The sequence below is a fragment of the Convolutriloba macropyga genome, chromosome 2 (assembly GCF_964194025.1).
Source record: "Convolutriloba macropyga chromosome 2, txConMacr16.3, whole genome shotgun sequence".
NCBI lineage: Eukaryota > Metazoa > Xenacoelomorpha > Acoela > Convolutidae > Convolutriloba > Convolutriloba macropyga.
In genome coordinates this window covers 2,011,244-2,038,392 of record NC_134469.1, presented here as the reverse complement: position 1 = coordinate 2,038,392, position 27,149 = coordinate 2,011,244, and the positions used below count along the sequence as shown (strand labels likewise).

Sequence of the window (27,149 nt, the reverse complement as noted above, 5' to 3'; positions counted from 1 at the left end):
GCATGGTCTTGGATATGGTATCTAAGAAGCCATACACTCCATATATGACTTTGATATGGTATCTAAGATTGGTGTATGGTGGTCAACCCGGGGGCGTAATGCAGACCTCCACCAGCCCCCCCCCACAAGAAAATGCAGCCCTATGCAACCTGATCAAAGCTGGCTGTGAGGTGACCCTGTATCACTGTCCAATGTTAGTTCAGTTGTTAAGTGATATAAGTGATATAAGTGATAAAAAGTTGATTATATATTCATACTTCAAATGCCTCATTTTGCCACCTTTCATTTCAAAAGTTTTGAGGTAAACGAGTCAGAAAAACAGAAATCATTCTATTAAACAAAGGACAACGAAGCGTTATTTTGATCATGCCCTTTATATTTGCCTTTATTGAAAAGATCACAACTGATGAACTTAAATATCATTCGGTTCAATTGGGTTTTCTTGATTAAATAAGTCTTTAAAGTGTCATTTTGATAGCTCTGACGAAATGCAATTGCTTAACCTTTTGGCTTTTTACTCATACTGTCTCGCTTTATTATTCTGTGAAAGAATTAGTTCAGGTAAATATTTTAAAAAACAGCGTTAATATTAAACGATTTTCTCAGATTTTTCGCTACCCTATTATCTATCCTCTCTTTTATAAATTTCCTTTTTTAATCTATTTGGTCGTTTATGTTTCTCTGTTGTCACTTTGTTGAACAGCTTTGAATTTCAAAATTGCTCAGCAAAAGAATTCCACGAAAAAATAAAGCAATTATCAGAAATTTTACAAATAAGAAACTTGAATGTGCTCAAATTATAAACTAATTTTATTATGTGGATTTATTTCGAATTGCGTATTAAAAACGCTCGCGCTTTCATCGCACCTTTTGCGCAAACTGATAACAAAAAACACTAGCTTTACATTTACAACAAAAGTGAGAGAAAAATTCCTGTAATCAAAAGTCTTCGAAGCACCCAAAAAGACAAAACACCCAAAGTATAATGATAATAATAATAATAATAAAAATAATGATAGAAATAATAATAATGATAATAATAATAATAATAATAATAATAATAATAATCATAAATAATAATAATAATAATCTTTAAAAATAATAATAATAATAATAATAATAATAATATTAATAATAATAATAATAATAATAATAATAATAATAATAATAATAATAATAATAATAACAGTAATAATAATAATAAAAAAAATATTAATAATAACAACAATAATAATAATATTAATAATAATAATAAAAATAATAATAATAATAATAATAATAATAATAATAATAATAATAATAATAATAATAATAATAATAATAATAATAATAATAATAATAATAATAATACTAATAATAATAATAATAATAATAATAATAATAATAATAACAAGGATAATAATAACAACAATAGTATTAAAAAAGACTGCAACCAAACATAGTTACAACGAGCTAGTTGGTCTCCAAATTAGGCAAAAATCATGTTTCAAAAATTTAATTTTCTCGAAAAGTTTTTGGCCTGAATGGTAGCTTTTAATTTCATTAATCTTTTCACCGCCTCACCTTCCAAAAACTATTTCTTTTCTCTTTGAAACTGACATGGAATGCAGTGTGGTGAACCGTTAGAACTACTTATTAGTTGGGACAAAGAATTACTGAATCGGGCTACTCTGTTAAAGTAATTATGTTCAAAAGGTTTCCGAACAGTATTCTGGCTTCAATAAAAATCTTTTCACTTGAATTGGTCTCTGCACAATAGAAAATTTTGAGGAGTTGGTTGAGACATTTATAGAAATTCAGCCGAAAAAAATTTTATTAAGCAGATTTAGGTCGTAAAGAATTAGAAAAACAGACTGGCAATAGGCGATTTCGAATGAGGCTCTCCTTGGCACGGAAATGTTATCCATTTTAAACAGGTTTTTTTCAGTCTTTCAAAACTTTGAAGATACTGAGGTCCTCTTTTCCAGACATTTGACGCATAAATGACCGCAGAGAATATATATGATTTAACAAATGTGCAATCGACAGTTTCTTCTATGGTGCGGGTGTTACTCTCCTTAGATGATTCAATTTTTGAAACCTTTTCTTTATGGCCATATCGAGTTGACAATTCCAAGTCATGCCGGACGTAAACATCAATCCGAGGTCCTTACATTATTTTTTTTTGTTTGATAGCAATGCCTTTTGCAGATAATTCTGTGGAGGAATCATATGTATTTTTGTATGAGAACTCGCGAATGTTGAATTTTTCAAAGTTATAAGTAGTTATATCCACTAGTTTTATATCCAATATTAGTTCAAGCCGCTAAATATATTACGGAGACTCGGAGTTTCATGCTACCTGGGTTGAATCACTTTTTACATGTAAAATATTTTTTACGACATACATAATTGGCCGCTTTAAAAAACACTTGACAACTGAGTGGACACTGAGTTTTACATCTCAAAATAATTTGAGGGAGGAATTTTTCAAATTTTTTTCACATGTTTGCCCTTTCCAATTTTCCTACCTCTGAAATTGCTAAACTAAAGATACTTCTTAATTAAGTAGATATAAATTTTTAGACAAGGACCAGTTAAGCCGTGACTACTATTGAGTGGCGTCGCTCAATAAAATTCTCCCATCTTCTTTCTTTAAATGTCTATTACAAAGCAATAAGTGTTCCTATAATCCAGTAAAAACGTTCCTACAAATAGATCAATTTCTGATTTTTCTATTGAGCGTAAAGTTTAATCTATCAAAGAGTTTTGGGGAGAATACTCTTGTATTATTTTTTATCACAAAAAATTCATATAGAATTTAGTTAAGCTGTCACTAATTAAAACAGTGCATAGAATAAAATGCTCCAATTTTTTGAGGAATATCTCAATTAATTGGATGAACAGTTAAAAATTTGTTAGGTAGAGAAAAGTTTTTCTAATTTTGTTTTCAAATAATCCAGTTTCAAAGATCACCGTTGAGTTTTCTAGTTATTATTGTGTTCCAGACATCCATCGTCAGCCTTACCTAGTCTGTTTATTTTCACAAAATTAGGATCAAATCAAAATTATTAAAATTAGGATAAAACCAAATTAGGATCAAATTAAGAACAAAAATTGTATGTTGATTTGACTTCAAAGAAATTTTCGATTGTCATTGTTTTGATTGATATAAAAGAAATTAGCAAAGATAATTTTAGCTAATCTGGATTTCTAAAACGTTCTTATCGTTCTATGCAATTAAACATTGCAATTTAAAATAGTTCAAATTACAATCTCAAATATAAGAATACTGTTCTGCAAAAAGATTTCATTAAAAAAATTTCAGTAAACAATTTGCTTCCCGATCTTCAGTTTTGAAAAAATTTATGATGAGATTTAAATTTCACAGATATTAAACAGCTTTTGACAAAGTTGATGATTAGAAGAACATAGAACAATTTTGATTTCAAGTTAGTTTTCTTAATGGTACTTTTGAATTACGACTACGAAATTTTTTCCTCTCGGACTTCAATTTATTAACTTTTTTTCTCCTCATTCCTCATAAACCTTGAAAGAAATGGTTATCCAATAGGCTGAAGTGCTTCCTGTGCGAATCAAAGCTGGTGCCATTCACCCTCGTTTGGATAATTTGCCTGCTTGATCTGCCGTGATTATCTTAATTACACGATCTTGCAAGATTTTTGCAAGTTTTGAGGGAAACCTGTCGAATTTGAAATGGGGGTGTTCTACATAGGCTAAAAAAGATTGCTGATGAATATTGGCATAATTTAGTATTTGAACTTGTGAATATTATTACAGACAAAAACAGAAATTGTATGTTGATTTGACTTCAAAGAAATTTTCGATTGTCATTGTTTTGATTGATATAAAAGAAATTAGCAAAGATAATTTTAGCTAATCTGGATTTCTAAAACGTTCTTATCGTTCTATGCAATTAAACATTGCAATTTAAAATAGTTCAAATTACAATCTCAAATATAAGAATACTGTTCTGCAAAAAGATTTCATTAAAAAAATTTCAGTAAACAATTTGCTTCCCGATCTTCAGTTTTGAAAAAATTTATGATGAGATTTAGATTTCACAGATATTAAACAGCTTTTGACAAAGTTGATGATTAGAAGAACATAGAACAATTTTGATTTCAAGTTAGTTTTCTTAATGGTACTTTTGAATTACGACTACGAAATTTTTTCCTCTCGGACTTCAATTTATTAACTTTTTTTCTCCTCCTTCCTCATAAACCGCAGAGAATATATATGATTTAACAAATGTGCAATCGACAGTTTCTTCTATGGTGCGGGTGTTACTCTCCTTAGATGATTCAATTTTTGAAACCTTTTCTTTATGGCCATATCGAGTTGACAATTCCAAGTCATGCCGGACGTAAACATCAATCCGAGGTCCTTACATTATTTTTTTTTGTTTGATAGCAATGCCTTTTGCAGATAATTCTGTGGAGGAATCATATGTATTTTTGTATGAGAACTCGCGAATGTTGAATTTTTCAAAGTTATAAGTAGTTATATCCACTAGTTTTATATCCAATATTAGTTCAAGCCGCTAAATATATTACGGAGACTCGGAGTTTCATGCTACCTGGGTTGAATCACTTTTTACATGTAAAATATTTTTTACGACATACATAATTGGCCGCTTTAAAAAACACTTGACAACTGAGTGGACACTGAGTTTTACATCTCAAAATAATTTGAGGGAGGAATTTTTCAAATTTTTTTCACATGTTTGCCCTTTCCAATTTTCCTACCTCTGAAATTGCTAAACTAAAGATACTTCTTAATTAAGTAGATATAAATTTTTAGACAAGGACCAGTTAAGCCGTGACTACTATTGAGTGGCGTCGCTCAATAAAATTCTCCCATCTTCTTTCTTTAAATGTCTATTACAAAGCAATAAGTGTTCCTATAATCCAGTAAAAACGTTCCTACAAATAGATCAATTTCTGATTTTTCTATTGAGCGTAAAGTTTAATCTATCAAAGAGTTTTGGGGAGAATACTCTTGTATTATTTTTTATCACAAAAAATTCATATAGAATTTAGTTAAGCTGTCACTAATTAAAACAGTGCATAGAATAAAATGCTCCAATTTTTTGAGGAATATCTCAATTAATTGGATGAACAGTTAAATATTTGTTAGGTAGAGAAAAGTTTTTCTAATTTTGTTTTCAAATAATCCAGTTTCAAAGATCACCGTTGAGTTTTCTAGTTATTATTGTGTTCCAGACATCCATCGTCAGCCTTACCTAGTCTGTTTATTTTCACAAAATTAGGATCAAATCAAAATTATTAAAATTAGGATAAAACCAAATTAGGATCAAATTAAGAACAAAAATTGTATGTTGATTTGACTTCAAAGAAATTTTCGATTGTCATTGTTTTGATTGATATAAAAGAAATTAGCAAAGATAATTTTAGCTAATCTGGATTTCTAAAACGTTCTTATCGTTCTATGCAATTAAACATTGCAATTTAAAATAGTTCAAATTACAATCTCAAATATAAGAATACTGTTCTGCAAAAAGATTTCATTAAAAAAATTTCAGTAAACAATTTGCTTCCCGATCTTCAGTTTTGAAAAAATTTATGATGAGATTTAGATTTCACAGATATTAAACAGCTTTTGACAAAGTTGATGATTAGAAGAACATAGAACAATTTTGATTTCAAGTTAGTTTTCTTAATGGTACTTTTGAATTACGACTACGAAATTTTTTCCTCTCGGACTTCAATTTATTAACTTTTTTTCTCCTCATTCCTCATAAACCTTGAAAGAAATGGTTATCCAATAGGCTGAAGTGCTTCCTGTGCGAATCAAAGCTGGTGCCATTCACCCTCGTTTGGATAATTTGCCTGCTTGATCTGCCGTGATTATCTTAATTACACGATCTTGCAAGATTTTTGCAAGTTTTGAGGGAAACCTGTCGAATTTGAAATGGGGGTGTTCTACATAGGCTAAAAAAGATTGCTGATGAATATTGGCATAATTTAGTATTTGAACTTGTGAATATTATTACAGACAAAAACAGAACCTTGCCGGATTCCCTGCGGACCACCATCCTGAATGGTGTGAACAGTTTGGAGAGGAGATTCTACGTCAGAGTGAGACTCGTCAATGAGCATTACTTCTGTGGGGGGAGCATTGTGGCCCCTTATTGGGTAATCACAGCAGCACACTGTGCAGCAATGCAAGACCGTAAGAATTTTCGAGTTTTTCTACCCTCTACCCATCACCCCCCCCCCCCCCCACCCTGAGTGGACATATGATGTACACTCTCGGTCTTTCCCTTTTCCAATTACAGCAATTATGCTATAATGAGGGCTATAGTGGAAATGACCCAAGTTTTTTTTTCATGATTTTAACGTAAAAAAATGATAAACAAAAACGAAAGATATCTTCGATATTGCCTCTTTTAAAAGTATTAATGTTTAGATGCTAGGAGAATTTCTGAAAATGTCTCACATAATGTAAACTCAAAGAACTCTGTTCCAGGCACAAACTTTTTTTAAGAAAACATCTCCAATATGTTCTTAATGTTACACGACAAACTTTTGATTAGCGGGAGCAAAAATTTTGAAAAATTTAGCAATAAAGAGTCATGCATTACGTGGCAATTGTCCAAAATGGCAAAAGATTAAAAAAAATGACACTTTTTGGATCGGAGTAACCAAATTTAGTCTCTATTTTCTTCTTTTTGAGTAACCATGAATTTTAGTTTCTCAAATTGTAGACATGAGCGACATTGAATTGTATAAAAAGCTTGATGTTCGACACTAGAACTTACTGATGATCGTAACGCAATATCACATATTTGAGTATCTAAAAGTGATTTTGTGATACTAAATCATGCTTTGAAGTCAATACAAAATACGAGCAAATTTTATGCGTGGAAAAATAGGGATAATATTAACAATTATAACAATTATATTACTGCTCAGGACCAACTTTCAATATAAGACACAGTAACAATTCAGTGCTTAAGCATATTTAAAACGGACACAGTACCACGTAATTCCCTGCTGAAGTCGGTTTATTTAAGAAATATTTTGCTGTTATCTGAAGAAAGTTATTTTCTGCGGCTGCGTTAGATGAAAATTGTTGGGTTGCTGGTGTCACTTCCCCCTTTTAAATATCACGTGACTATGACTGCACTAGTAACTTTTACTAAAAATGAGACTATTACTAGCGATCAACTAATACAAAAGAGCTCCCCTACCACAAATTTTAATATGCATTGTACTACGCATGTTACGAAAACTCAGCTTCAACATCGCAGACCCTGTCTTCATCGGTGAAAACACCTTTGTCAGTAGATAGCACTGAAGCCGGCTTCACATCGAGCCGCCTGTAGACTCCGTCATTCGTTAGAAGCGTTACTGAGCAAATTGCAGAGTCAGAACCTGAGATTGCTTTTGTAACACGACCATGTTTTTAATACCTTCGTTTGTCACTGTCTTCGACCAAACAAACTAGAGCACCTTGGTTCAGTTGTCTGTCTGAATCGCATTTTCATTCTTTTCGACTGTTCAAAGTCGGCAGATGCTCCCTTTGGAATCTGTCTCAGATGATTATTGAGTAAGCTTGTGATTGTCGGAAGAGCTTTCTAACATAGCCAAAACTCTTCTGCGCAAAGTAAGTATGGTAGACAAGCATTTTTCACCAATGAGGGAATGGTTTGGGGTAAAACCTTCCAAATCTGATACATCGGAAGTGACTGGTGTCCGCGGTCTTGCTTTCAAGGTTAGCTCACAAAGACACATTATTGTCAAAAGAAAATATTCCCTTATTGCTCCTTTCCCAAACACTACATAAGTTGCTTTCTTGCCATTTATAATTAATCGGTTCCACATTCCTTCAAAGTGGGGATCTGCAGGTGGATTGAATTTCCACTTGATATTTTTGTGAACAAAGTGCACCTCAATTCTTTCTTTGCTCCATGCCACGGCATACTTTAAACTCCCTGTCTGCCTCATTGAAATTAGTCCCATTGCCACTAATCATATTTATCCGTTTGCCTCTTGCAGCTATGAACCGCATAAAGTTGCGTTCAGACAATTGTCCGTGAGCAGCTTTGGGGCCATATCTATATGCGCTGTAAAATATGTGAATAAACAACACCACCGCTTTTCAATTCTGCGCCCAATTTTTATTGTAAAAAGGCCCATGTAGTCTATTCCAACGTTTCAGATGCTGCTGGAGCAATGAACTCTTCTTTAGATAACTCCTCCATCAATGAAGCCGTTGTGTGTGCTCTGCCTTTTCGAACCGTGAGACATTTGTTTTCTATTGAACGTAAGGCATTTCTTAAGCCAAAAATCAGAACGATAGCTGAACAATGTTTCTGACATGTTCAACCCCCTCATGGTCATTTCCTTGTGACTGTTAGGCAAGAAAATTTCGACAACATGTTGTTTCGGATGTAACAATATTGGATGATTTGCGTTTGAGTCCAAATGACTTTGAATTATTCTGTCTTTCGACTAATAAGTCCCTTTTTTCAATGAAGGCTAAAAACTGCAGCATTTTACCGCCAATTGGAATTTCCTCATCAACTTTGAGAGATTTCATCCCTTTAGCAAACTGTTTGAAGCAGTAGTATTTTGAAGATGGTTGCGTCGGCCTTTTCTTTTTCCTCAATGCCAATTATCTGTTGCCGGTTCCAATTTGCTCAATGTTCGCTGCACAATTCCCATTGTAATTTTTAATTGGTTGAAACTGTTTAACTTTTTCCCGTTGAATTATAGTTTTCATCCCTTTAGCCTGCGTTATGAAGGCTGAAACCGGTATTTTCTCATCATCTGAGGCAAAGACAATTTTAACTCGATCAGACTTTTCGCTTCCTTGTTGCCTTAACACAGCTGGCCAGTATATCGCTCGTCTTTGTTAAGCTACTCAAAAATAATTGCTCTTGTGACAATGTCCGCTGTGTTGTAACTACCACTCACATGTTTTCATTGTGGATTATCAGTTGTATCCAGTAACTCTGCCCTCGATTGGCCATAAGCACTAGCCAACAGGGGTTAGAAGTATGTCTTCATTGCATTACTGTACTTGATTCCGACCACGATGGTTCTAACTGGACAGTTTTATCAAATTAGTAAAAAATCCGGAAGCAGCTATCGAGGCGATCAATCAACCAAAAATTTTCTCGCAAAACGTGGAGTATAAGATAGCAGATTGACTTTGAGTCTCCTAGTATCGCTTCACTTACTTCATCCTTGTTGCTGATTTTTTCTTCTACCCAAAGCCATGTTTTGCAAGAAAGATTATAGCTGATTGATCAGCTCGATAGCTGCTTCTAGCTTTTTCACTGATTTGATAAATCGTCCGAGTGGAAATTATTGTGCATTGCTTTTGTCGCTATAAGAATCTAATCTTTTTTTATCGATGCCGACTGGTTTCAAGGTGTAGTTTGCTTATTTTGAATTAGTTTTTGTACCAAACCCGAGGCCTGGTCCGCATAAATTAGCATGGGTTCACTATTTGTTGGTCTCCATAAAAAATCTCCAGCAGCTCTTATCCTGGTCAAGATCTTGCATTTGTATAAACCTTGATTAAGAATCTGCCATAAGTGCTATTGGTCCTTATGAAATCTAAAAACTGTCTCAATCATTTTATGCAATAAATCAGGTTCGGCCAGTGGCTCATCTTTCAGGCATACTTCTTTTCGTTTTTTTTCCCGCCTTTCAAACACAGTGAAATTTGCGGGGCTTTTTTGGATTTAGCACTAGATAGCGCGGCAAATTTTTTCCCGAAACAAGCTTTAATTTCTGCTTCTCGAATATTTTCTTAACTTCCGTATCTATTGAATGCTGATACAAATTTTTATGGTTGGTTATTTTTGAAAACTTCGCCATAATGTGTATAATTGAACCAAGGTTGAGTTGTAATTGTTTTGTAGGTTTTGCTTTTGTCCACACCACAACATTCCAACTTCATATCGCTCTCTTGTAAAATTTGTCGTACATTGTAGCATCTTTTGTGCCTGCAGCTTCTTCTTTAACTGACCAATGTGTTTTATCATGGAAGCATAGGTTTCTATATCCCACCATGTTTGAACATTCTCAGCCTTTTTTAAACCTGCCGTTTGAGACAATTGACAATTTTTTCTTATTATTCCCTTTACTTCTCCCTTACAACCAATCCCCATTCAGTCAGGACAGTGACAGATTCACATCGCGTGCCTATCCCGAAGACTAAAGCTTTTTGTTGCTCATAAGCGTTTTGAACTAGAATGATGTCAACTTCCAGCAAATTGAAGTTGCTGCTCGGGGAACACTCAAGTGTTGGAAACTTCGCGTCAGTTTTTGTGTAGTCATAGTTTGTAACTCCCAATGACCTTTACGGGTGTTTAAATGTCACAAGCAAGTGCAACTTTGAATAGCGTCCGTTTATTTTCTTCTTGAATACTTTGATTGATGATTACTGCCGTAGCTTTACTATCGAGAAAAGCATAAGTGTTCAGTCAATTGCTGCCACTCTGTATTGAGACAGGAACTATCTGAAGAAAGCTTGTAATTTTGTTACTTTTTTTGTCGCAGCATTTCCGTTGACTGGGTGATTGCCCTTGTCATTTTCGTTTTCGTTTTCTGGGTTTCGCAGTCTGTTGTAATTTTGGGTATATCCATTTAAACACGCGCGTTGACCTCGCAATCTTTGATTCCATGTCTCCTTCCCAGACAACCGTAATAAAAGCGTTGTTTTCCCCCTGCTGCTTTCCATATGATAATTTTGATGTTCTTGAATGAAGGGCAATTCAATTTTCGATGGGTGCCATCAGCTAGTGGACTTTGATCGCTTTGCGTTGGCCTTGTTTCTTTTATTTTTGAACACGCACTGAAATTCCATGTCTTCGAGGATTGCTTTTCTTCTTTTGTATTGCGCCTGTCTTCAGCTTTCCTTTAACCTTTGAACGTCGAGAAACCTTCAAGTACGAGTGCCATTCCTGATAGCCAATCTTGAAACCGGTTGGGATCAGGCCACTCCTCGTCTTTGTCATCAACAGAGAACCATCGTTTCTCTTTGGGTATATGTGGTAGCTTACCAACTACCACAAAAAAAGTCAAACCTGATTGCAGATCGCCGAATTGTTTGTAATCTTGAGTACGTTCAAAGAGTTAAAGACATTAACTGAAAATGAATCAGGCTTGCTGAGTAATGAGGCTGCACTTGATTTGCTTTTCGCAGGCTTTCGAGCTGCGCATCTATTATTTTACGCAGTCTTCTAAATTTTATTTTTAGTATGCTCCAGCATTGTAAAATTCTCCCGAAAATCCCGCTCACGATATTCCAGATTTCGTTTTGCCTGTTAGTAGCAGCTTGATGTGGCTCATTTTCTCTGAATCGAGATTCAGGCCTTCATCCACTGTTGCGATAAACATTCTGGATTGTTCAAGCAAATCCAGTAGATTCAAGTCAAAATTGTTCAACATCAAATCTGGTGAACTGCTACTGCCTGAACTTCTAATGTTTGTCTGAATGCCTGCAATTTGCAAAACTTTTCTGTCTTCGAGAGTTGATCAATGATTCCGAGAGTTTAGTTAGAGTGAAATTCACCTATCTTCATTCCTTTCCGTACTCACTTCATACCGCGTTTTTGCTCGAACTAGTGTTTGTGTTTCCTTCATCGTATTGGCCTATACCGAGACATCTCTTTGTTGTGGGCCAATTGAAAAGGGACTTGAAACAGGCTTTTGCTGATTGAGAACATACATCATCCTCCTCCAATGCTAAGACGTGCAAATTGCACTCTAGCTCTCGCTCTCTTTCCCGAAGCTGATGCTGCATCTCCAATTCCTTCATCTGCTTTCCCATCTCCCGCCTCTTTCTATCGATATGTTTTGCTTTAGAGTTGCATTTTAAATTTAATTTCAAATTCGAAATCCTCCTTTTTTTCAACCCTTGGCTTAGCTGAGAATGTTTTCGAAACAGTCTCTATATTTTGTTAGGTGTTTTGTTTCGTGTAAAGTAAGAGTGTTTACTTGTTATCATTTCCATCTGAGAGACAACGATTTTGATTTGTCCGTAAGGATTCAATTACAGGCGGTTCTGCTGCAGACGCCTCTGCAGTTGAATTATCTTGTTGATTTGACATAGATTTGAGTCCGTGGATAGGTGGTAATCAGTCGTTACTAAGACTGTTGAAGGACTTTTGTTGATCTAACTTATGATTGAGAAACAAATTAAATGACTTCGTTTTCTTCGGAGTTTTTGTAGGTGATTATTTATACAATTGCCTGTAGCTGTTGATAGATTGTTTTGAATTTGTTAGGCCGATCAACGTTTTGAATTCTGTCGTACCCTTCTGGCGTAGTTGCTCTAAGTAGCTCTGATTCAGTTGCTTTTACAGGTTGCCGAAACTCAAAGAACGGGTCTATTTGTTCCGTAATTTAGGCAGCAGTTTGGTTTTTAGAGATATTCTAGCATACAAAAAAAACTTAACTTTTTAATCTCTTCAATAAATTGGACTGCAGTTTGTATTCACTGTCCGGCTAAGAGAAGAAAAGCTTTTCACGCCCAGTTTGTTTCAGCGATTAAAAACCTGTCCAGATTTTTTGTTATTTTTATCGTTCGTTTTTGTAACTGCATGTCTACTATATTGCTACCACTGCATTCCCAATTTGGCGCGTAGTTATTTGCGAATCTAAGTTTTTACAGTATCGATTTTGACTGGATTGCAACAGAGCACACAATACGGGCACAGAGAACACTCCAATTGTAAACCATTTCAATCCGATTGGGAAACACACCGAAGACAAAGATTTACGTCTAAGGCCTGTTTATGCAAAAAAGTTCGATTTTAAATGTAAGTTGGATTTTAATTTTTTTTTACACAGGGGTTGAAATACCGAAAGCCAGGGGTCGCAATAGTTGAATTACAGCCCAAGTTATTCTTGAGTACAGGACGCAGTAACAAATAAATTGCTACTCATTAATATCCTTCAAAATAGGACACAGTAATAGATTACTGCTCACGAAATTTTAAAACACAAGACACAGTGACACGTAATTTACTACTTAAGAGAGTTATTTAATTTAGTTTACTGGGTCATAGGATATAGCCGTTTTCTGCGGCTACTTTAGATGAGTGCTTGTACGGCTGCTATTGATGTTTCCCTGTTTTATTCAAATCACGTGACTAATACTCTACTTGTAACTATAACTAAAACTGGGACTATCACTATGACTAAACAGTTGCTATGCCAACAAAAATTCACAAAAATCAGCAACCAACACAAAAGATATTTCGCAACTCAGTTTTTATGCTTCTGTTTGGCTATGCATGCTCTGTAAGCTCAGTTTCAATTTTTGTATCTTTCTGAAAGTATGCTTTCTTGTAATACTTTTTAATGGAATCTGCCCGGTTGCGCTTCTACAAATTTCTACGGGTGACAAAATTTATAAATAAGCAGATAAGTTCTAAAGCAATGAAAATACGAAAAGAAGTGCTGATAAATCTTATATAATAAGAATTTTTTATTCACTGTTTTCTTATATCCCACACAAGGTGAATATTCGTCTCAGACTGAGTTTTGCTTTGGTAAGACTGGATAACGTAAATTCTTATATTTTGTTTGCCTAGAATACTCTTGATGAAATTTTAAATCAAAACATTTAATGTGAAAAAGCTCGGAAAAATTGCCTAATGGGATCCTGCCATATCTGGCCAAACAGTCACTGATAATATTTTCCCGGAAATAAAAATTTCAAGTCTTAAAGCGCGATGAAAACTAACTGGAAATATTTAATCTAAAAGTTATCAGTAGGCTTTAAAAATTGCTATAAATTTTAATTTCTCTATATGAAAGTTTTTTTTTGCTTTCAACTCTTGAAAAGCAGCGAGGTCAATATGCGTTGTTGTCTGCCAGGTGCACAGAACTTAGATTTGCTAGATAATAGTTAGATGAATGTGCTCCTGACAAAACGTTCTATTTAAGTTTGTTTATTTTTTCCAGCTTCAGCCTTGGAGATAGAAGTGTCCTATTTCACACTGAAAGAAAGACTTCACAGACCTCACGCTGTATCTGAGATTCACCATCCTCCTGAGTAGGTACCACTCAGTTCTCCAAACAATTTATTGCTTTTGTACGAAATGGACGAAATAAGTAGCGAGAATAGATTCACTCATATTAGCAGGCTAAATCCGTTTTTGTAATCTTAGTACACGGTAAAAACCGTTTCGAAACAGATTTACCTTAGCGTTTTATTACAATTCAAAGAATTTTTACAATTCAAAGAATTTTAACAATTCAAAGAATTTTAACAATCCAAAGAATTTTTTTCAATTCAAAGAACTTTTACAATTAAAAGAATTTTTACAATCCAGAGAATTTTTACAATTCAAAGAATTTTTACAATGCAAAGAATTTTTTCAATTCAAAGAATTTTTACAATTCAAAGAATTTGAATTGTATTGGGGCACTGTCTTTTTTTAAGGTCTGTTCACACATTTTCATGATTTTTGAAGTCAAAATGGAGTAACGATTTTGGTCACGCCGAAACAGGAAATGGAGCGAAAAAGGGAGTGATTTTGCGGCGTGAAGTTTTTCCGCTCTAATTTTAAAGTAGAGTGAGAGAACGGTGTTTGAACAAAAATTCGCTTTCTAGCTAGTGGTTTTTTTGTTCACATGCGGCGGCAAATTCACTCTGATTTTAACTGTTTTTTTTTTCGATTTTTCAGATCGGATTTTTTCTAAATGGTTTTCATAATGCATTCATAGTTCTTTCTAGGAAGTTTTTTTGTTGAGTCAGTGAAAATTTTTTCAATTTTGCCAGGACTTGTCTTGCTATGTTTTTTCATTATGCCGCCTCTGAGCTATCTATAATTACCATAAAATTGAGATGGGATTTTTTTGCATTTTTTTTTTTGAAATGAAGCTCGAAATGATACAGGATTCTGTGGTAATTAAAAGCCATAGTATGTAAATTCCGACATATCATTAAATGTGACAATTTATGCATAGCAAAATTTCTTACTTAAAGAATAAGCTTGACTTTTAAAGGGCGTTTTAACGATGTTTTTCGCCTCTCCTGGCTAAATAGGTGTGTTCTAATGCAACAATATGCGCCATTTTTGCGACAAATGGCTTCAAAAGTACACTAATGGTCGAAGATTTCATAATCTTGAGTTTGAGTTCCGTATTTTACTTGACTGGACGAGAGGATGCCAGTCGAGCTAGAAATGTTAATGGCAAACATGAAATTGTAGTTAAGAATTGTAATCGTGTTACAAAGTTTTCCAAAATTAAGTACATTTTTTTCTCGAAAGATTTACAGGATCCTTTCCGTTTATGCTAACGTACTGGGGGGGGGGGGCACAAACGGAAAAGATCCGACTGACAAATGATGCAATAAATTGCAAAAATTACAGAATCATTGCTTTGTTGATATAAACTGAATGGCGAGTAGAGGTTACCAGGTTGGAATCCGAGATCAAAATTTGGTATGTTCCGACGTCACATTTCTATTTCCAGACCGTCACATACTGAAAGTAGTTGAAGTTCAGACTGTCATGCGTTCACTCATGCTTCCGTACCGTGTAACATTGAACGCCAACTGGAATGTTCAATTTTGTTCGGACATATCGACTTTCGGCCTGGGACTTCAGCCTGGGTTTTATGAGCCTGGGTTCTACCATTGCTCGATACCTCTGCTTAAAATCTGCTCTGGTCGGTTATAATAAAAATAATAATAAATTCGTTTGCGATATACAAAAAATACAGTCATCATTCATGTATACCGCGCGAGCACCAAAAGGCTGAAAGCCTGTGTGAGGGGCGCTTTAGAGCTTCTTTTCCCATAAATTTTCCCTTGATTTTGCTTTTCTGAAAAAAAAGTCGTCAATTGCAAATACTTGTTCTAATGCTACTGAAAAACGTCAATGAACCCAGTAAAATGGACCAATAAACAAAAAAGATTATTAAAAACTTCCGAGTCTAAAATGTAATTGTCCCTAACTTTATGAAGAAAATCATTCAACTTTTGCTGCTCACAATCAATTGCTTTTCTTATTATTGTTTCGTCAAATTGTGCCAATACTTTATATAGTAAGCGAACTCTGACCGATAATCATTTTCTGTTTTGCTTAGTAAGTTTATGAATGGTAAGTAAACTATTTAGTCTCTTTGTATCATTTAATGACCTTTCAACTTCACGTATTTCTAAGAACCTGTTGACTGATTCATGTTGATGGGTTCTGCGTAGGATTGAAACAAGTAACTTAAATACTTCATTTACGTGTAGTTCAAAAATTGAGGCTATTGCGTGCTTTTTTCTTGTCGTACGAACCTCGTCCAATTTCTTTAATTGAAAGACTATTCTGACAAAAAAAAATTGTTGTCTTTGTAACTTTGTTAAGATCGACTTGGTTGTGGTTCCGTAAATTAATAATCCGTATTGGTAACGAGGTTGAACATAATGTTTAAAAAATTTTACTAGAAGATTTTTGTCTAGAAACTAGCGTGTTTGATATAAAATAGTTATGAATTTTGCGCATTGTTTTTCAATAAAATTTACATGTTCTCTGAAGTCAAGTCGATAGTCAATGAGGACGCCAAGATATTTCACAACTGTTTGGGCTTGAAATTCAGCGTTATTTCAGGTGAAATAGTCTGATTGTTCAGCTTTTTTTCCAGCCATCATGAACTGTGTTTTAGCTCCGTTCAGTGTAAGTTTGTTGTTTTTCATCCATTCCGAAATTTTATTTAGCTCCAGCTCCACTAGATGACTGTTTTCATTATAATCTCCAAAAATCTTTGTGTCATCTGCAAAGAAGGCAATTTCGCAATTTTTGACAATCGTCGGAAGATCATTGATGTACAAAAGAAAGAGAAGAGGTCCTAGAACGGTTACCTGGGGTACACGATGTGTAATGTCTCTCATAATTGATCAGTTGTTAGAGAACTGCACAAATTGTTTGCGGTTGGAGAGAAAAGAGCATAGTAACCGTCCTACTGTACCTCTGAGACCATATCTTTCACATTTAGCTAAGAGCCATTGATGATCAACCGTGTCGACGGCTTTTGATAAATCAAGTAACGTGCACTGGAATGGTTTATGCTGTTGTTTTCGTTCAAGTAATGCTTCAAAAGTTTCGATTATTGCGTCGACCGTTGAACGCTTACTAAGAAACCCCAACCGCCTCCCTGACAATACCTTATGCTTTATAAGAAAATTCTTTTGTCACAAGTTTCTCAAAAAGTTTGCCCACTACTGGTAGTAAGGAGATGGGTCGGTAATTTCCGGCTTCATTCTTTGGTCCCTCCTTATGAATGGGTATCACTACTCCAATTTTAAGCAAATTTGAGAAACGTTCTTCATCGACGCATTTGTTGAAAATTTGACTGAGTTGTTCTGAAATTGTTGGTGACACAACCTTAAGAAAAAAATTTGATAGTCCAAAAGTATTTAGAGTTTTCTTTTTGTTCAAATGTTTGAGTTCATTAAATATTTCTAGTTTATCTGTTTTGCTTAGAAACAATGGTTTCTCATTCCGTGGTATGCTAGATATTTCAAAGTTGTTTTTGAATTTTTTTGCCAAGTTTGGTCCTATTTCAACAAAAAAATCATTGAGCACTGTTGCAGATATATTTTTCGATGGATCATGGTTAAGGCCTAAGCTCTTTCCGTTTGTCAAGTTTTTAATAAACTGGAAGAATTTTTTGTTGTTTTGTCATTTTTCTTACTCAAAATTTTCGAGTAAAAATCTTTTTTTGATATGCGAACTAATTGTTTACATTTGTTGCGCTGCCTTCTCATTTTTTCTTTGTTCTCTTCAGATTTATCATCTAAAAACTTTCTTCAAAGCTTGATCCTCTTAGAACACTGATTTTTCACTTCACTAGTTATCTATCTCCTCCCTTCACTTTGTGGTTCTATGTTTTCTTGAGGTATTATTTCGTCGAGTACTTTTTCCAATATTCTTAGTAAATTTTCTAACATCTCCGAGCTAGTGAGTATATTTTTTGGGTTATTATGTTAATTTCAAATTTTCCTCGAATTTTGTTATTTAATAGGAGTTTTTTTTCTAACTTTTCTAGTTTTTTTCCAATTTCGCGAAAAGAAACTCTTTTTTTCGCTGTCTTTCTTAGTGTTGATTGATCTTGATTCTATGATGACACCAAAATGATCACTCGCTGATGAATTATGAACATGTGTTTGAACGGTAAAGTTTAAAAAGACTAGATCAATTGTTGATTGGCCTGATTGTGACACTCTCGTAAAATCTTTAGGGTTGTTCGCAAGCTCAAATCCTAAGGCATGTAGATTCTGTATAAGATTTTGTTTTCGGTCTGACTCACCCGCGATGTCTATGTTAAAATCACCACAGCAATATGCTTAGTATTGCTTTCTTCTCTGATTTCAAATAAATGGTTCAAAGGAGTGTCAACAGACTCAAAAGCGTTCATTTTTGGTGCTTTATATATTACAGTAATCAGAATTTTTTCCATTTTGGGACAATTGTTTTAACAGTTGAAATCTGTAAATTTTGGTGACAAGTTTTTTTGATGGTAGTAATATAATTTTGTTCCGCACTAAGGACTGCCACACCGCCGCCCTTTTCAGATTTTCGATTGCATGTTTCAATAGACTTCCACATGTCTTGGCAGAAGATGTTGAGGTTTGAAAACTCACGCAGCCATGTTTCTGTTCAATTAAAAATTGAGGCTTAATATTTAAATTTTTAAACTCAATATTGAGTTCATCAAAATTGGCTCCTAGTGAGCGAATGTTTTGCAAGTATAACAGTTTCTCAATTTCACGTTGATTTGACCTAACTGCTGTTTTTAAAAGATATAGGTTTTCCTGCAAACTAATTTTTGATTTATAAAATTGAATTTTTTTTAGAAAAAAACATATTATTTTATAAGAGAATTCCTAAAATGGCGTCAAAGTGAAGTTCTAAGTCATCGTCTACTACACAAATTGTCGAGTTAGATCGTTCTGTTCGCAGATTTAAAAAAAAATAATAGCGGAAGCAAAATGACATTTCAGCCTTCTGAGTAGAATCACATCCAGCCTGCATGCCATTTTTAGAACTTTAAACTCGGATCTGTTCTTGTTAACGTTTATTGTGCCGTTGAGTTCCAATATATTAATTTTGCGACACACGTTAATTCTTTTCTTCCTATGTTTTCAACTTTCAGCGTAGAATCGCTTCCAGTTGAAAAAGATTTTGTTTAAATTTCCAATCGAAGAGTAAAAAAAACCTATTTGACTGTCAGAGATAAATCACTTCCGGCTAAATAGGTTTTGCATTTTTTTCGAGAGAGAATGAAAAGATCTTTAGTAAAGAAATTTAGGAGAGGAAAACCAGGGGCTAGGAAAACAAAGCTAAGTAATTGAACAACCTTCTGCGTAAAATCACATCCAGTTGCAGTACTAGCTCTAGTTTTGGGGTATTGGGATTAATTTTTAAAAAAAATTGTTGGCAAAAAAGCTCTAAAGAACCTCAAACAAAAAGTTTCTTATTTAAAATTCATCAAATCAGTCACGAACAAAAGGTTTAGCACTGGATTAGGCATCGTTTACATAACGCTAGCGTATGAGATTGCTTTTTACTGCTTATCAGATTTATTTGCAGATAATCTCATAATTTTATCGACTTGGGTTTCCGCAGACATGTTAGCAGCTTCAAAATTGCGTTTGAATGGGTTAGCACTAGTTGATGTAGCATTTTGTGATTCAAAATTATTCACAAAGCCGTTTCTGATGACGGGTTTCTGCAACTTGTATATATCATCAACATTTCTTACTGGCACAAATGTTTTTTTTATTTCCCGTTGGATCCATGTTATCACAACATAGTACAGAAATATTGCACTTATAGGACGAAGTTATATAGCCCATTTCTTCACATAGTCTTTTGATCAACGTCTCTATTGGTGGCAGTCTTTCGTTAATGTATATAAATTTGCCATTCATGTGGTTTTTGGTATAGAAGTTATTTTTTTCATCAGCACGAAGTTTGCGTTTCTTATAAACAAGATCCTTTTGCGCAAATTTGATGAACTTGATAATGACTGGGGGCATCAAATTATGGGGCAACTCACTGCAAAAGGGAAGAATATGATAGGCTTTTAGCTCCGAGTCAAAAACATCAACTTTCAAAAATTCCTTAAAAGATTTTTGAATATTTACAAAAAGATTGGTCGAATGGCGTGCATCAAAAGGAGCCTCTTTTATAACCGAGTCTTTACTTCAATACCGTTCTTGTTCCCGGAGTCTTTCATTTATTTCCCCCGTAAGATTTTCAAGTTTAGCAAACCTTTTTTCGTCTAATTCCGATTTTTCTTTGAATCTTACTGCCAGTTCCCTGATGGCATCTCTTGTGTTCCTATACTCAACAGCTTTGATGATCTCCAACATTTTGTCATCCAGTTCAACTCTTGTGCTCTGTTCCATCAATCCGAAGCAGTTTTCGATAATCGAGATAAAGTCAAATAATCCAAAAAAAGAAGCAATAATTTTGTCTAAAAAACGTTAATTACGGTCACTCACAATGCTTGGAAACTCAATAAATACTCGATGTTGTTAGCTATTAGTTGCCCCTTTGGAGTTAGGAATCAATGGGTTGGTTTTGTTTTAACAGAAAAAAGAAACAATTTAAAAGATTGATAAGTTAAGTGTTTGCTGAATAGCTATAGCATTTAGCAGTTTAGCGGTCAAAAGCGCAATTTAAGCGAGCGACTGTTTCGCAGACATCATTAGTATCTTTTATTATGTAGCGCAATTAAGTTCTCAGCGCAAAAATCGATCTTCAAAAAGTTATGAGTTAATCTCGGTTCTCTTAAACAGCTTTTAAGAGTACGACCATGTACCTAGTGAGTCGCACATTACCCCCCTTTTGTTGTAAGAGGGGGGTAATTTGTCTATGGGGGGTAAGTTGATGTAAGAGTGAGGGGTAATTTGGCATGGGTGGGGCTGCAATTGGAGGACTTTTAAAGAATTAACCCCAGGCCAATTTAAGCGAGCGACTGTTTCGCAGACATCATTAGTATCTTTTATTATGTAGCGCAATTAAGTTCTCAGCGCAAAAATCGATCTTCAAAAAGTTATGAGTTAATCTCGGTTCTCTTAAACAGCTGTTAAGAGTACGACCATGATGTACCTAGTGAGTCGCACATTACCCCCCTTTTGTTGTAAGAGGGGGGTAATTTGTCTATGGGGGGTAAGTTGATGTAAGAGTGAGGGGTAATTTGGCATGGGTGGGGCTGCAATTGGAGGACTTTTAAAGAAATAACCCCAGGCCAGAATTGCGATGTAAGAGTGGGATTTAATGGGCTGCAATGGCCTGCCAGGGGGGGGGGTAAAATTATGTAAGAGTTTGAGGACATTTTCTCCATTACCCCCTCCTTCACTCTTACATCATTTTACCCGCTTGGCAGCCCGTTGCAGCCCAAAAAGTTGTAAGAATTTTGAGCAGCATTTTCCTTTAAAAAAGGTCCTCCCATTACAGCCCCCCCCCCCCTCTTACATCTTCATCTTTTGGGCGGAAAAATTCGACCCGGGTGGTATAACGTGGTATAATCAGAGGCCGGTTAGGTCTGGAACCCCAACAGAGGGATCACCCCACCACGGGATGATATGTGTTGAATTAAAACTTAAAGGTAGAGTAAATTTACCTTGTTGGTTAAGGTTAAAAAAGGTAAGTTAAGGCAAAGTTAAGTGAAATTTACGTCAACCGTAAAAGTAACTATTTGAGATCACTTTAAGGTTACTTAGGATATAGTTACGTTTTTTGTTAAGGCAGTGAGGTCTCATCTTTTCAGGTAAAATTAGCCTTAGTTAAGGTAAGTTAAGGAACGGCAGATTTACCTTTAACCGTTGAGGTAAAAGTTATTCTTTAAGGTAAAATTACCTTAACTTTTAGGTTAAGTTTTTTATGTAAAATTGCCTTAACCCTATTTAGTGTGCAAGTGTCAGTATTTCTGATATATTTCAGATACACCCCCTTGAACTGGCGCAACCATGACATAGCTCTTGTCAAGCTTCTAAACCCGATCGAGGAGGGCTACAGGAGCATCCCCATTTGCAAATCATACCAGGCACCTTTCACCAGACTAGCCCTCTGTGGAATGGGAATCAAATATTTCCAGGAATTCCCAACTGTGTTGCAAGAGGCCTCTTTCATTGAGTCGCCCTATATGGGCTGCAATATGAGGAAATTTGAATTTGTTCCATTTTTTCAGCAATTTTGATCAATTTTGATCTCGAGAGACATCACTCAAAGTCAATTCGTTTTCTAATTTTTCGAACTTTTTTCTTACAATTTTTTGCACGTCGGTGACTTTTGTTTTATTGTTCTTGTTCTCTCATTGTCTATTTTGCTTTAATTCCTCTCATTGACCAAAAGAAGTTTAAGAGGCCTGGGTTAAATATTATCAGATTTCCGGCCAATATTTTCAGATCGCATGCAGAAGGGCAATTACTATCACAATTCAGCGCACTATTATGTAAAGTGTTTGCGCTGAAATTTTCGAGAAATAGAGAAATTTCTCTTTTTTTGTTCAGCCAATATTTGCCGACCGATATATTCATCGTAGAGAATCGTTAGTGGTATCATTAGAAAACTCTTCCAGCATAAAAATTAAAATTAAACAAAAAATGCGAATTCCTTTTCTCGAAGAGTTAACGAGGCTTAAAATATTTGTGAACATATGATTTTGGGTGTGATTTTGTTCAATTTTAGCGACATTTTAGCTGTACTGTAGATTTTTTTGAGTCAAAATCCTATTTCAACATGTTAAGGACAAAATAGGGAAAGGAAAAAATTTGGTGTCTCTCAAAGAGGAGCAGCAACAAAAAGGCTAGTTTTGGTCTCATTGGGACGATTACAATCTAAAACATTCGTTTTCTATTATAGAGCATTATTTTTTAATTTTTTATCACAATTTGTGATTTTTCTCGTGTCATTTAGCAAAAAATACGGTCGATATCAAAATTCTAATAAAGAAAACCCACATTTTCGACGAAGTATGGCCCAACAAACATTCATCTTGTATTCAGCGAATCATTGCTTACGACTTTTATGAATTCATCACTCCTTTGGTAACTCTTAATGAAATTTCACGTTCTACCGGCTTTTGTTGCATTTACCTAGTCTTATGTCTTAGCCTTGTAAATTGAAAAAAAAATAATTGGCTTCATGAAGAGAATTACGTGAAACTACCTAATACTTTCAATGCATGCCTAATGTCTGTTGAAATTTTGAAATAAAAATTGATAGTTAGCCGTTTATAAACTCAAATATGTGAACTTGAACAGGTCCATGATTCCTAATACTGAATTAAAAACTAGTCTGATCAGTTGTTTCAAATTCTAGATATTTATTTTTTACTCTGATGGTCAAATCTTATAATTTTCGCACAATTTTTCATAATTGTGGTTCATTTGAAGTCCCGTCAATTTATAAAGATCTTTAAAGTTCGCATTGGCTTTTAAAAGCCTCTTAATTCAAGATAAAGAAATTAATCAGAGAAAAACTTGTTTTAACAGTTTCGACACTTTCTTCTGGCCTTTTTCGTCTTTTTTTGCCTTTTTTGTCCTTTTAGCAGTCATGAGACTTAGAGAAAAACCCATTCCGGTTAGTTCATTAACGACCCATGAAAATACTTAGGAAAAACTTCAAATGTCGACAAAAAGGAGCCAAAAAATCTGTTATATGACAAAAACTTTTTGAAAATGATACCAATCTCTCAAAACAATCATAAAAATATCTGGAAAGACTAACTATAATAACGAACCCGTCTGTAGACCTTAAAACTTTTCTAAAAAAACAAGGTCAAATTTGCGCCTGAAAATTCAAATCTGTCACGCACATAATAAAGCACGCACATAATCAAAAACGCAGTCGCTTAGCAAAAGAATTTTTTGCAACTATTGTTTTCGTTTCCTTCAGAATAATGTTTGAAGGAAAACCAAAAACCGATCTATAACTTTGCGCTGTTTTTGACTTGTTCTAACCTCTTTAAATTGAAATATCACGCGCTGCACTTCAATTTGCATCTTGTAATGCGTTGAGCTCAAAGTTAGCCGTCTGTGAAGATGTGTGGGTATTATTGAAGGCATTGAATTGATTGGTCAGTATATGTACTTTTTAAATAGGCAAACAAGCGCAGAAAAGTTTGAATGCCGAAGCGTCAAAAAGGTCGCGGCACCATTTTTCTAAGTCTCAGCAAAAGATGTTTTTTTGGCTAAAATTGACTTGACAAAAAGTCAGAGTGGCATAAAATTTCTTGCCCCATATAAATTTGAGAGATGAATCAATTATAAAATCAGCGTTCAGTCAGAGATTTAGGGCTGTTGATTCCCGATTGAGTAAGGTGTTATAACACAGAATCTCTATCTTGTCAAGCTGTTATAAGTGCAAATTTCATGGCGCAAAACCTGAAAAAATATAAAAGGTATGATCTCGATAATTATCTTAAAACTCTGATGAAATAACTTTGTCAAAAAATTGGAAGATCTTACACCACAAAAATTCTATAAACGCAGCGTTTTTTGAGACGATATTCTTTAACTGACTTCTGAAAAAACAATTAGAGGTTTTCAATCAACACTACGCTGAAAGTATTATTTCACTTTCACGCTGAAATGCATTCGGCGTGTTAAAAGATACGCCGGAGTAAGAGCGCTGTTGATTTTTCAGGCCAGTTTTCTCACAGCTAACGTCTTCTTTTGGGATGAGCAGCTCATCAGTCTCTGAGTTTTCAGTCCCCCAATGTCAGCTCATTGCTTGTGCGTTTTTCCCCGAACTTATCCCACCCCCCCCCCCACCAGGTTACCTATAGCACGTGAGCTTGGATGCCAAATAACCTACACCCACTAAATTCGAGGGGGTGGGGAGGGGTACAAATGGAAAGTATCCCTATTTTCCCGCCACTTTTTCGGCATTTCGGCTTCGCTGCCCAAATATTTCAATCCCATCCCTTATAGATCAACGCAGAGTTAACAAAGTCTCTTTATAACCAATATCAGTCCGGTCGATCACGGTCTTTTTAAAAGTTGACATTTTTGGCAATCTTTACATGAATGGAACAAATTCTCAAATTAAATCAGTTTTCTGTGCCCTGGGAATCTGGTATGCACTAAATCCATAAACAAAGGGGTCAGTATGTCTTTCATGGACGATGGGGGTCCTCTATATGCGTTTGACTGTTTCTCAACAATGCCAAATTGTCTGTACGGAATAGCCAGTTATTTTATGTGGTCAAATGTGTGTGGCAGGGTCAGTTATTTCACACGTGTGCACTATTACGCCACTTGGATCAATGAAACAATTCTCAGCGCCAGTTGAAAAAACTTCAGATCTTTTCAACTGTGCCCACCCAACCGCCCACCTACTGACAAAAAACGAGAGCGAGCTCATTATTGTCTGACAAACTGTATATTGAGTTCATTTTTGTGTGGTTTTTCCCATTATAGCCATCTTCAGGCCTAATGGGCATATAACTATAATGTACCCCCCCCCCCGTCATTACCGTAACTACACCAAAATAGGGCTATAATTTCGCGCTGGGGTTGTACTGGGGAAAACCCACTTATGTTTACCTCTGTTTTCGCTGCATTTTTTAAATAGGAAGAGATTAAATTATTATATGAATTCTTGCAATCTGCGTGGTCTCCATTATTAGATAATCTTGGTTTATATTGATCTAAAATTTAAATGTTTGCTGATTATTTCTTATTGCCAATCTTAATGTTTTCTCCGATCTCTGACGTTCCTTCCTCTCTCCCTCAGCCTTTTAACTCTCGTTTTTTAATTTCCTCGCGTTAATGAACTGCGCTCAAGTATCCTACTGTTGGATGACATTGTTTACGAAAAGAAATAAATTTTTGTGCATTTTGTTTTAAAGCTATCAGTGCATACTTTCGGCTAACATCATTTGCTACTTATAAGTTTCAAAAGTCATCAAAAAAAAAGAAAGCAAGCGCAATTCAGTCGGTTTTGACCTTCACATTTATGTTCTAAAAACACGCGTTTTTCAGCAGAAGCCTGCAGAAAGAACATCGATTTGAACAATATCCTTAACTAGATTACATCATCATTGCATTTTACAGAATTTAATTGTTTTTTTTTCTTCTTACTTATTTGTGGCTGTGGTGCAGATGGAAGCAACATCTTCAAACTGCGACGAGGGTCTCGTGAGTAGCAATTCCGAAAAGGTGAGCGAATTAACCAAGGAGGTTCGTTTTTTGCGCTCAAAAACCGAACAACAAGAGCAAGAAATTGCTAAACTGCGGGAAAATCAAAAAACATGAACCACCGCCTGCGGTGTCAGGAACAGTATTCCAGGAAAGATTGTCTGCTGATTTCCAATCCCCCATTTGAAGCAAGGAATAGTGCAGACGTCACCCGAGACACTTTGAAATTTTTTCAAAATTTTCTTGGTATGAAAATAGACTATAATCGGATAAAAGCTTGCCACCTATTACCCGGTAACAATGACAAAACAACTTCCACTGTTATCTGTAAGTTCATATTCTACCAGGACAAAATTGATGTGTACAAAAAACGCAGGAGCCTACGAAACAAAAAAAACTTTATGAACAAGCTGAATATATACATGTACGAGTCGCTGCCTGAATGTGAACAGGAAATACGAAACGAGGCACACAAGCGAGACATGATTACGAGCACCAACAATTGTGTTGTCTCAGTTTTGGTTCATGATGGAAATGAAAAAACTAAATTTGTCAAAGTAGAAGAAGTTGAAGATTTGGACAACTTAGATGCCGTCAAAAAAAGACAAGCAACTGAACGTAGCAGCGTTGAAAAATTATCGCCACATAACAAGCGCCACTGCTTCGGTAGAGAGTAAATGAACTAAGACAAACTTAATGCTTAACTCAACCTTTTGGTTTTGATTGACTTCAAAGAACTTTCTATTATTTTTCTGTTCAAAAATAAATTGATTTCTCACGGGAAGATAAATACATTTGGTAGGAACAAAGCACAAATAGATAAATCTAGCTGTATATTGACAAAACAAACTTTTTTTAGGTTTCTACGAACCTACCAGTGATCTCCGCTGGTGCCTTTCAACCTAGTTGCGATCTCCGCAACCTGCGCAGGTTGGAAGAAGGGGAGTTGAAGCCTACAGAAAAAGAAAAACTGCGATATCCGCGGAGATATTAAAGCAACTAGG

The 27,149-nt window shown here is 35.0% G+C and overlaps 1 protein-coding gene across 1 annotated transcript; it reads left to right on the top strand.

Annotated features, from left to right (window-relative positions):
* The first annotated feature begins 431 nt into the window (after nucleotides 1–431).
* On the top strand, nucleotides 432–26,822 carry LOC142335559 (trypsin-like). The gene is made up of 6 exons (XM_075384097.1): nucleotides 432–561; nucleotides 6,019–6,195; nucleotides 13,956–14,046; nucleotides 21,944–22,175; nucleotides 26,110–26,166; nucleotides 26,598–26,822. Exons 1-6 carry the CDS (start codon nucleotides 489–491, stop codon nucleotides 26,820–26,822), a joined length of 855 nt encoding a protein of 284 aa, XP_075240212.1. The 5' UTR covers nucleotides 432–488.
* The last annotated feature ends 327 nt before the right edge of the window (nucleotides 26,823–27,149 follow it).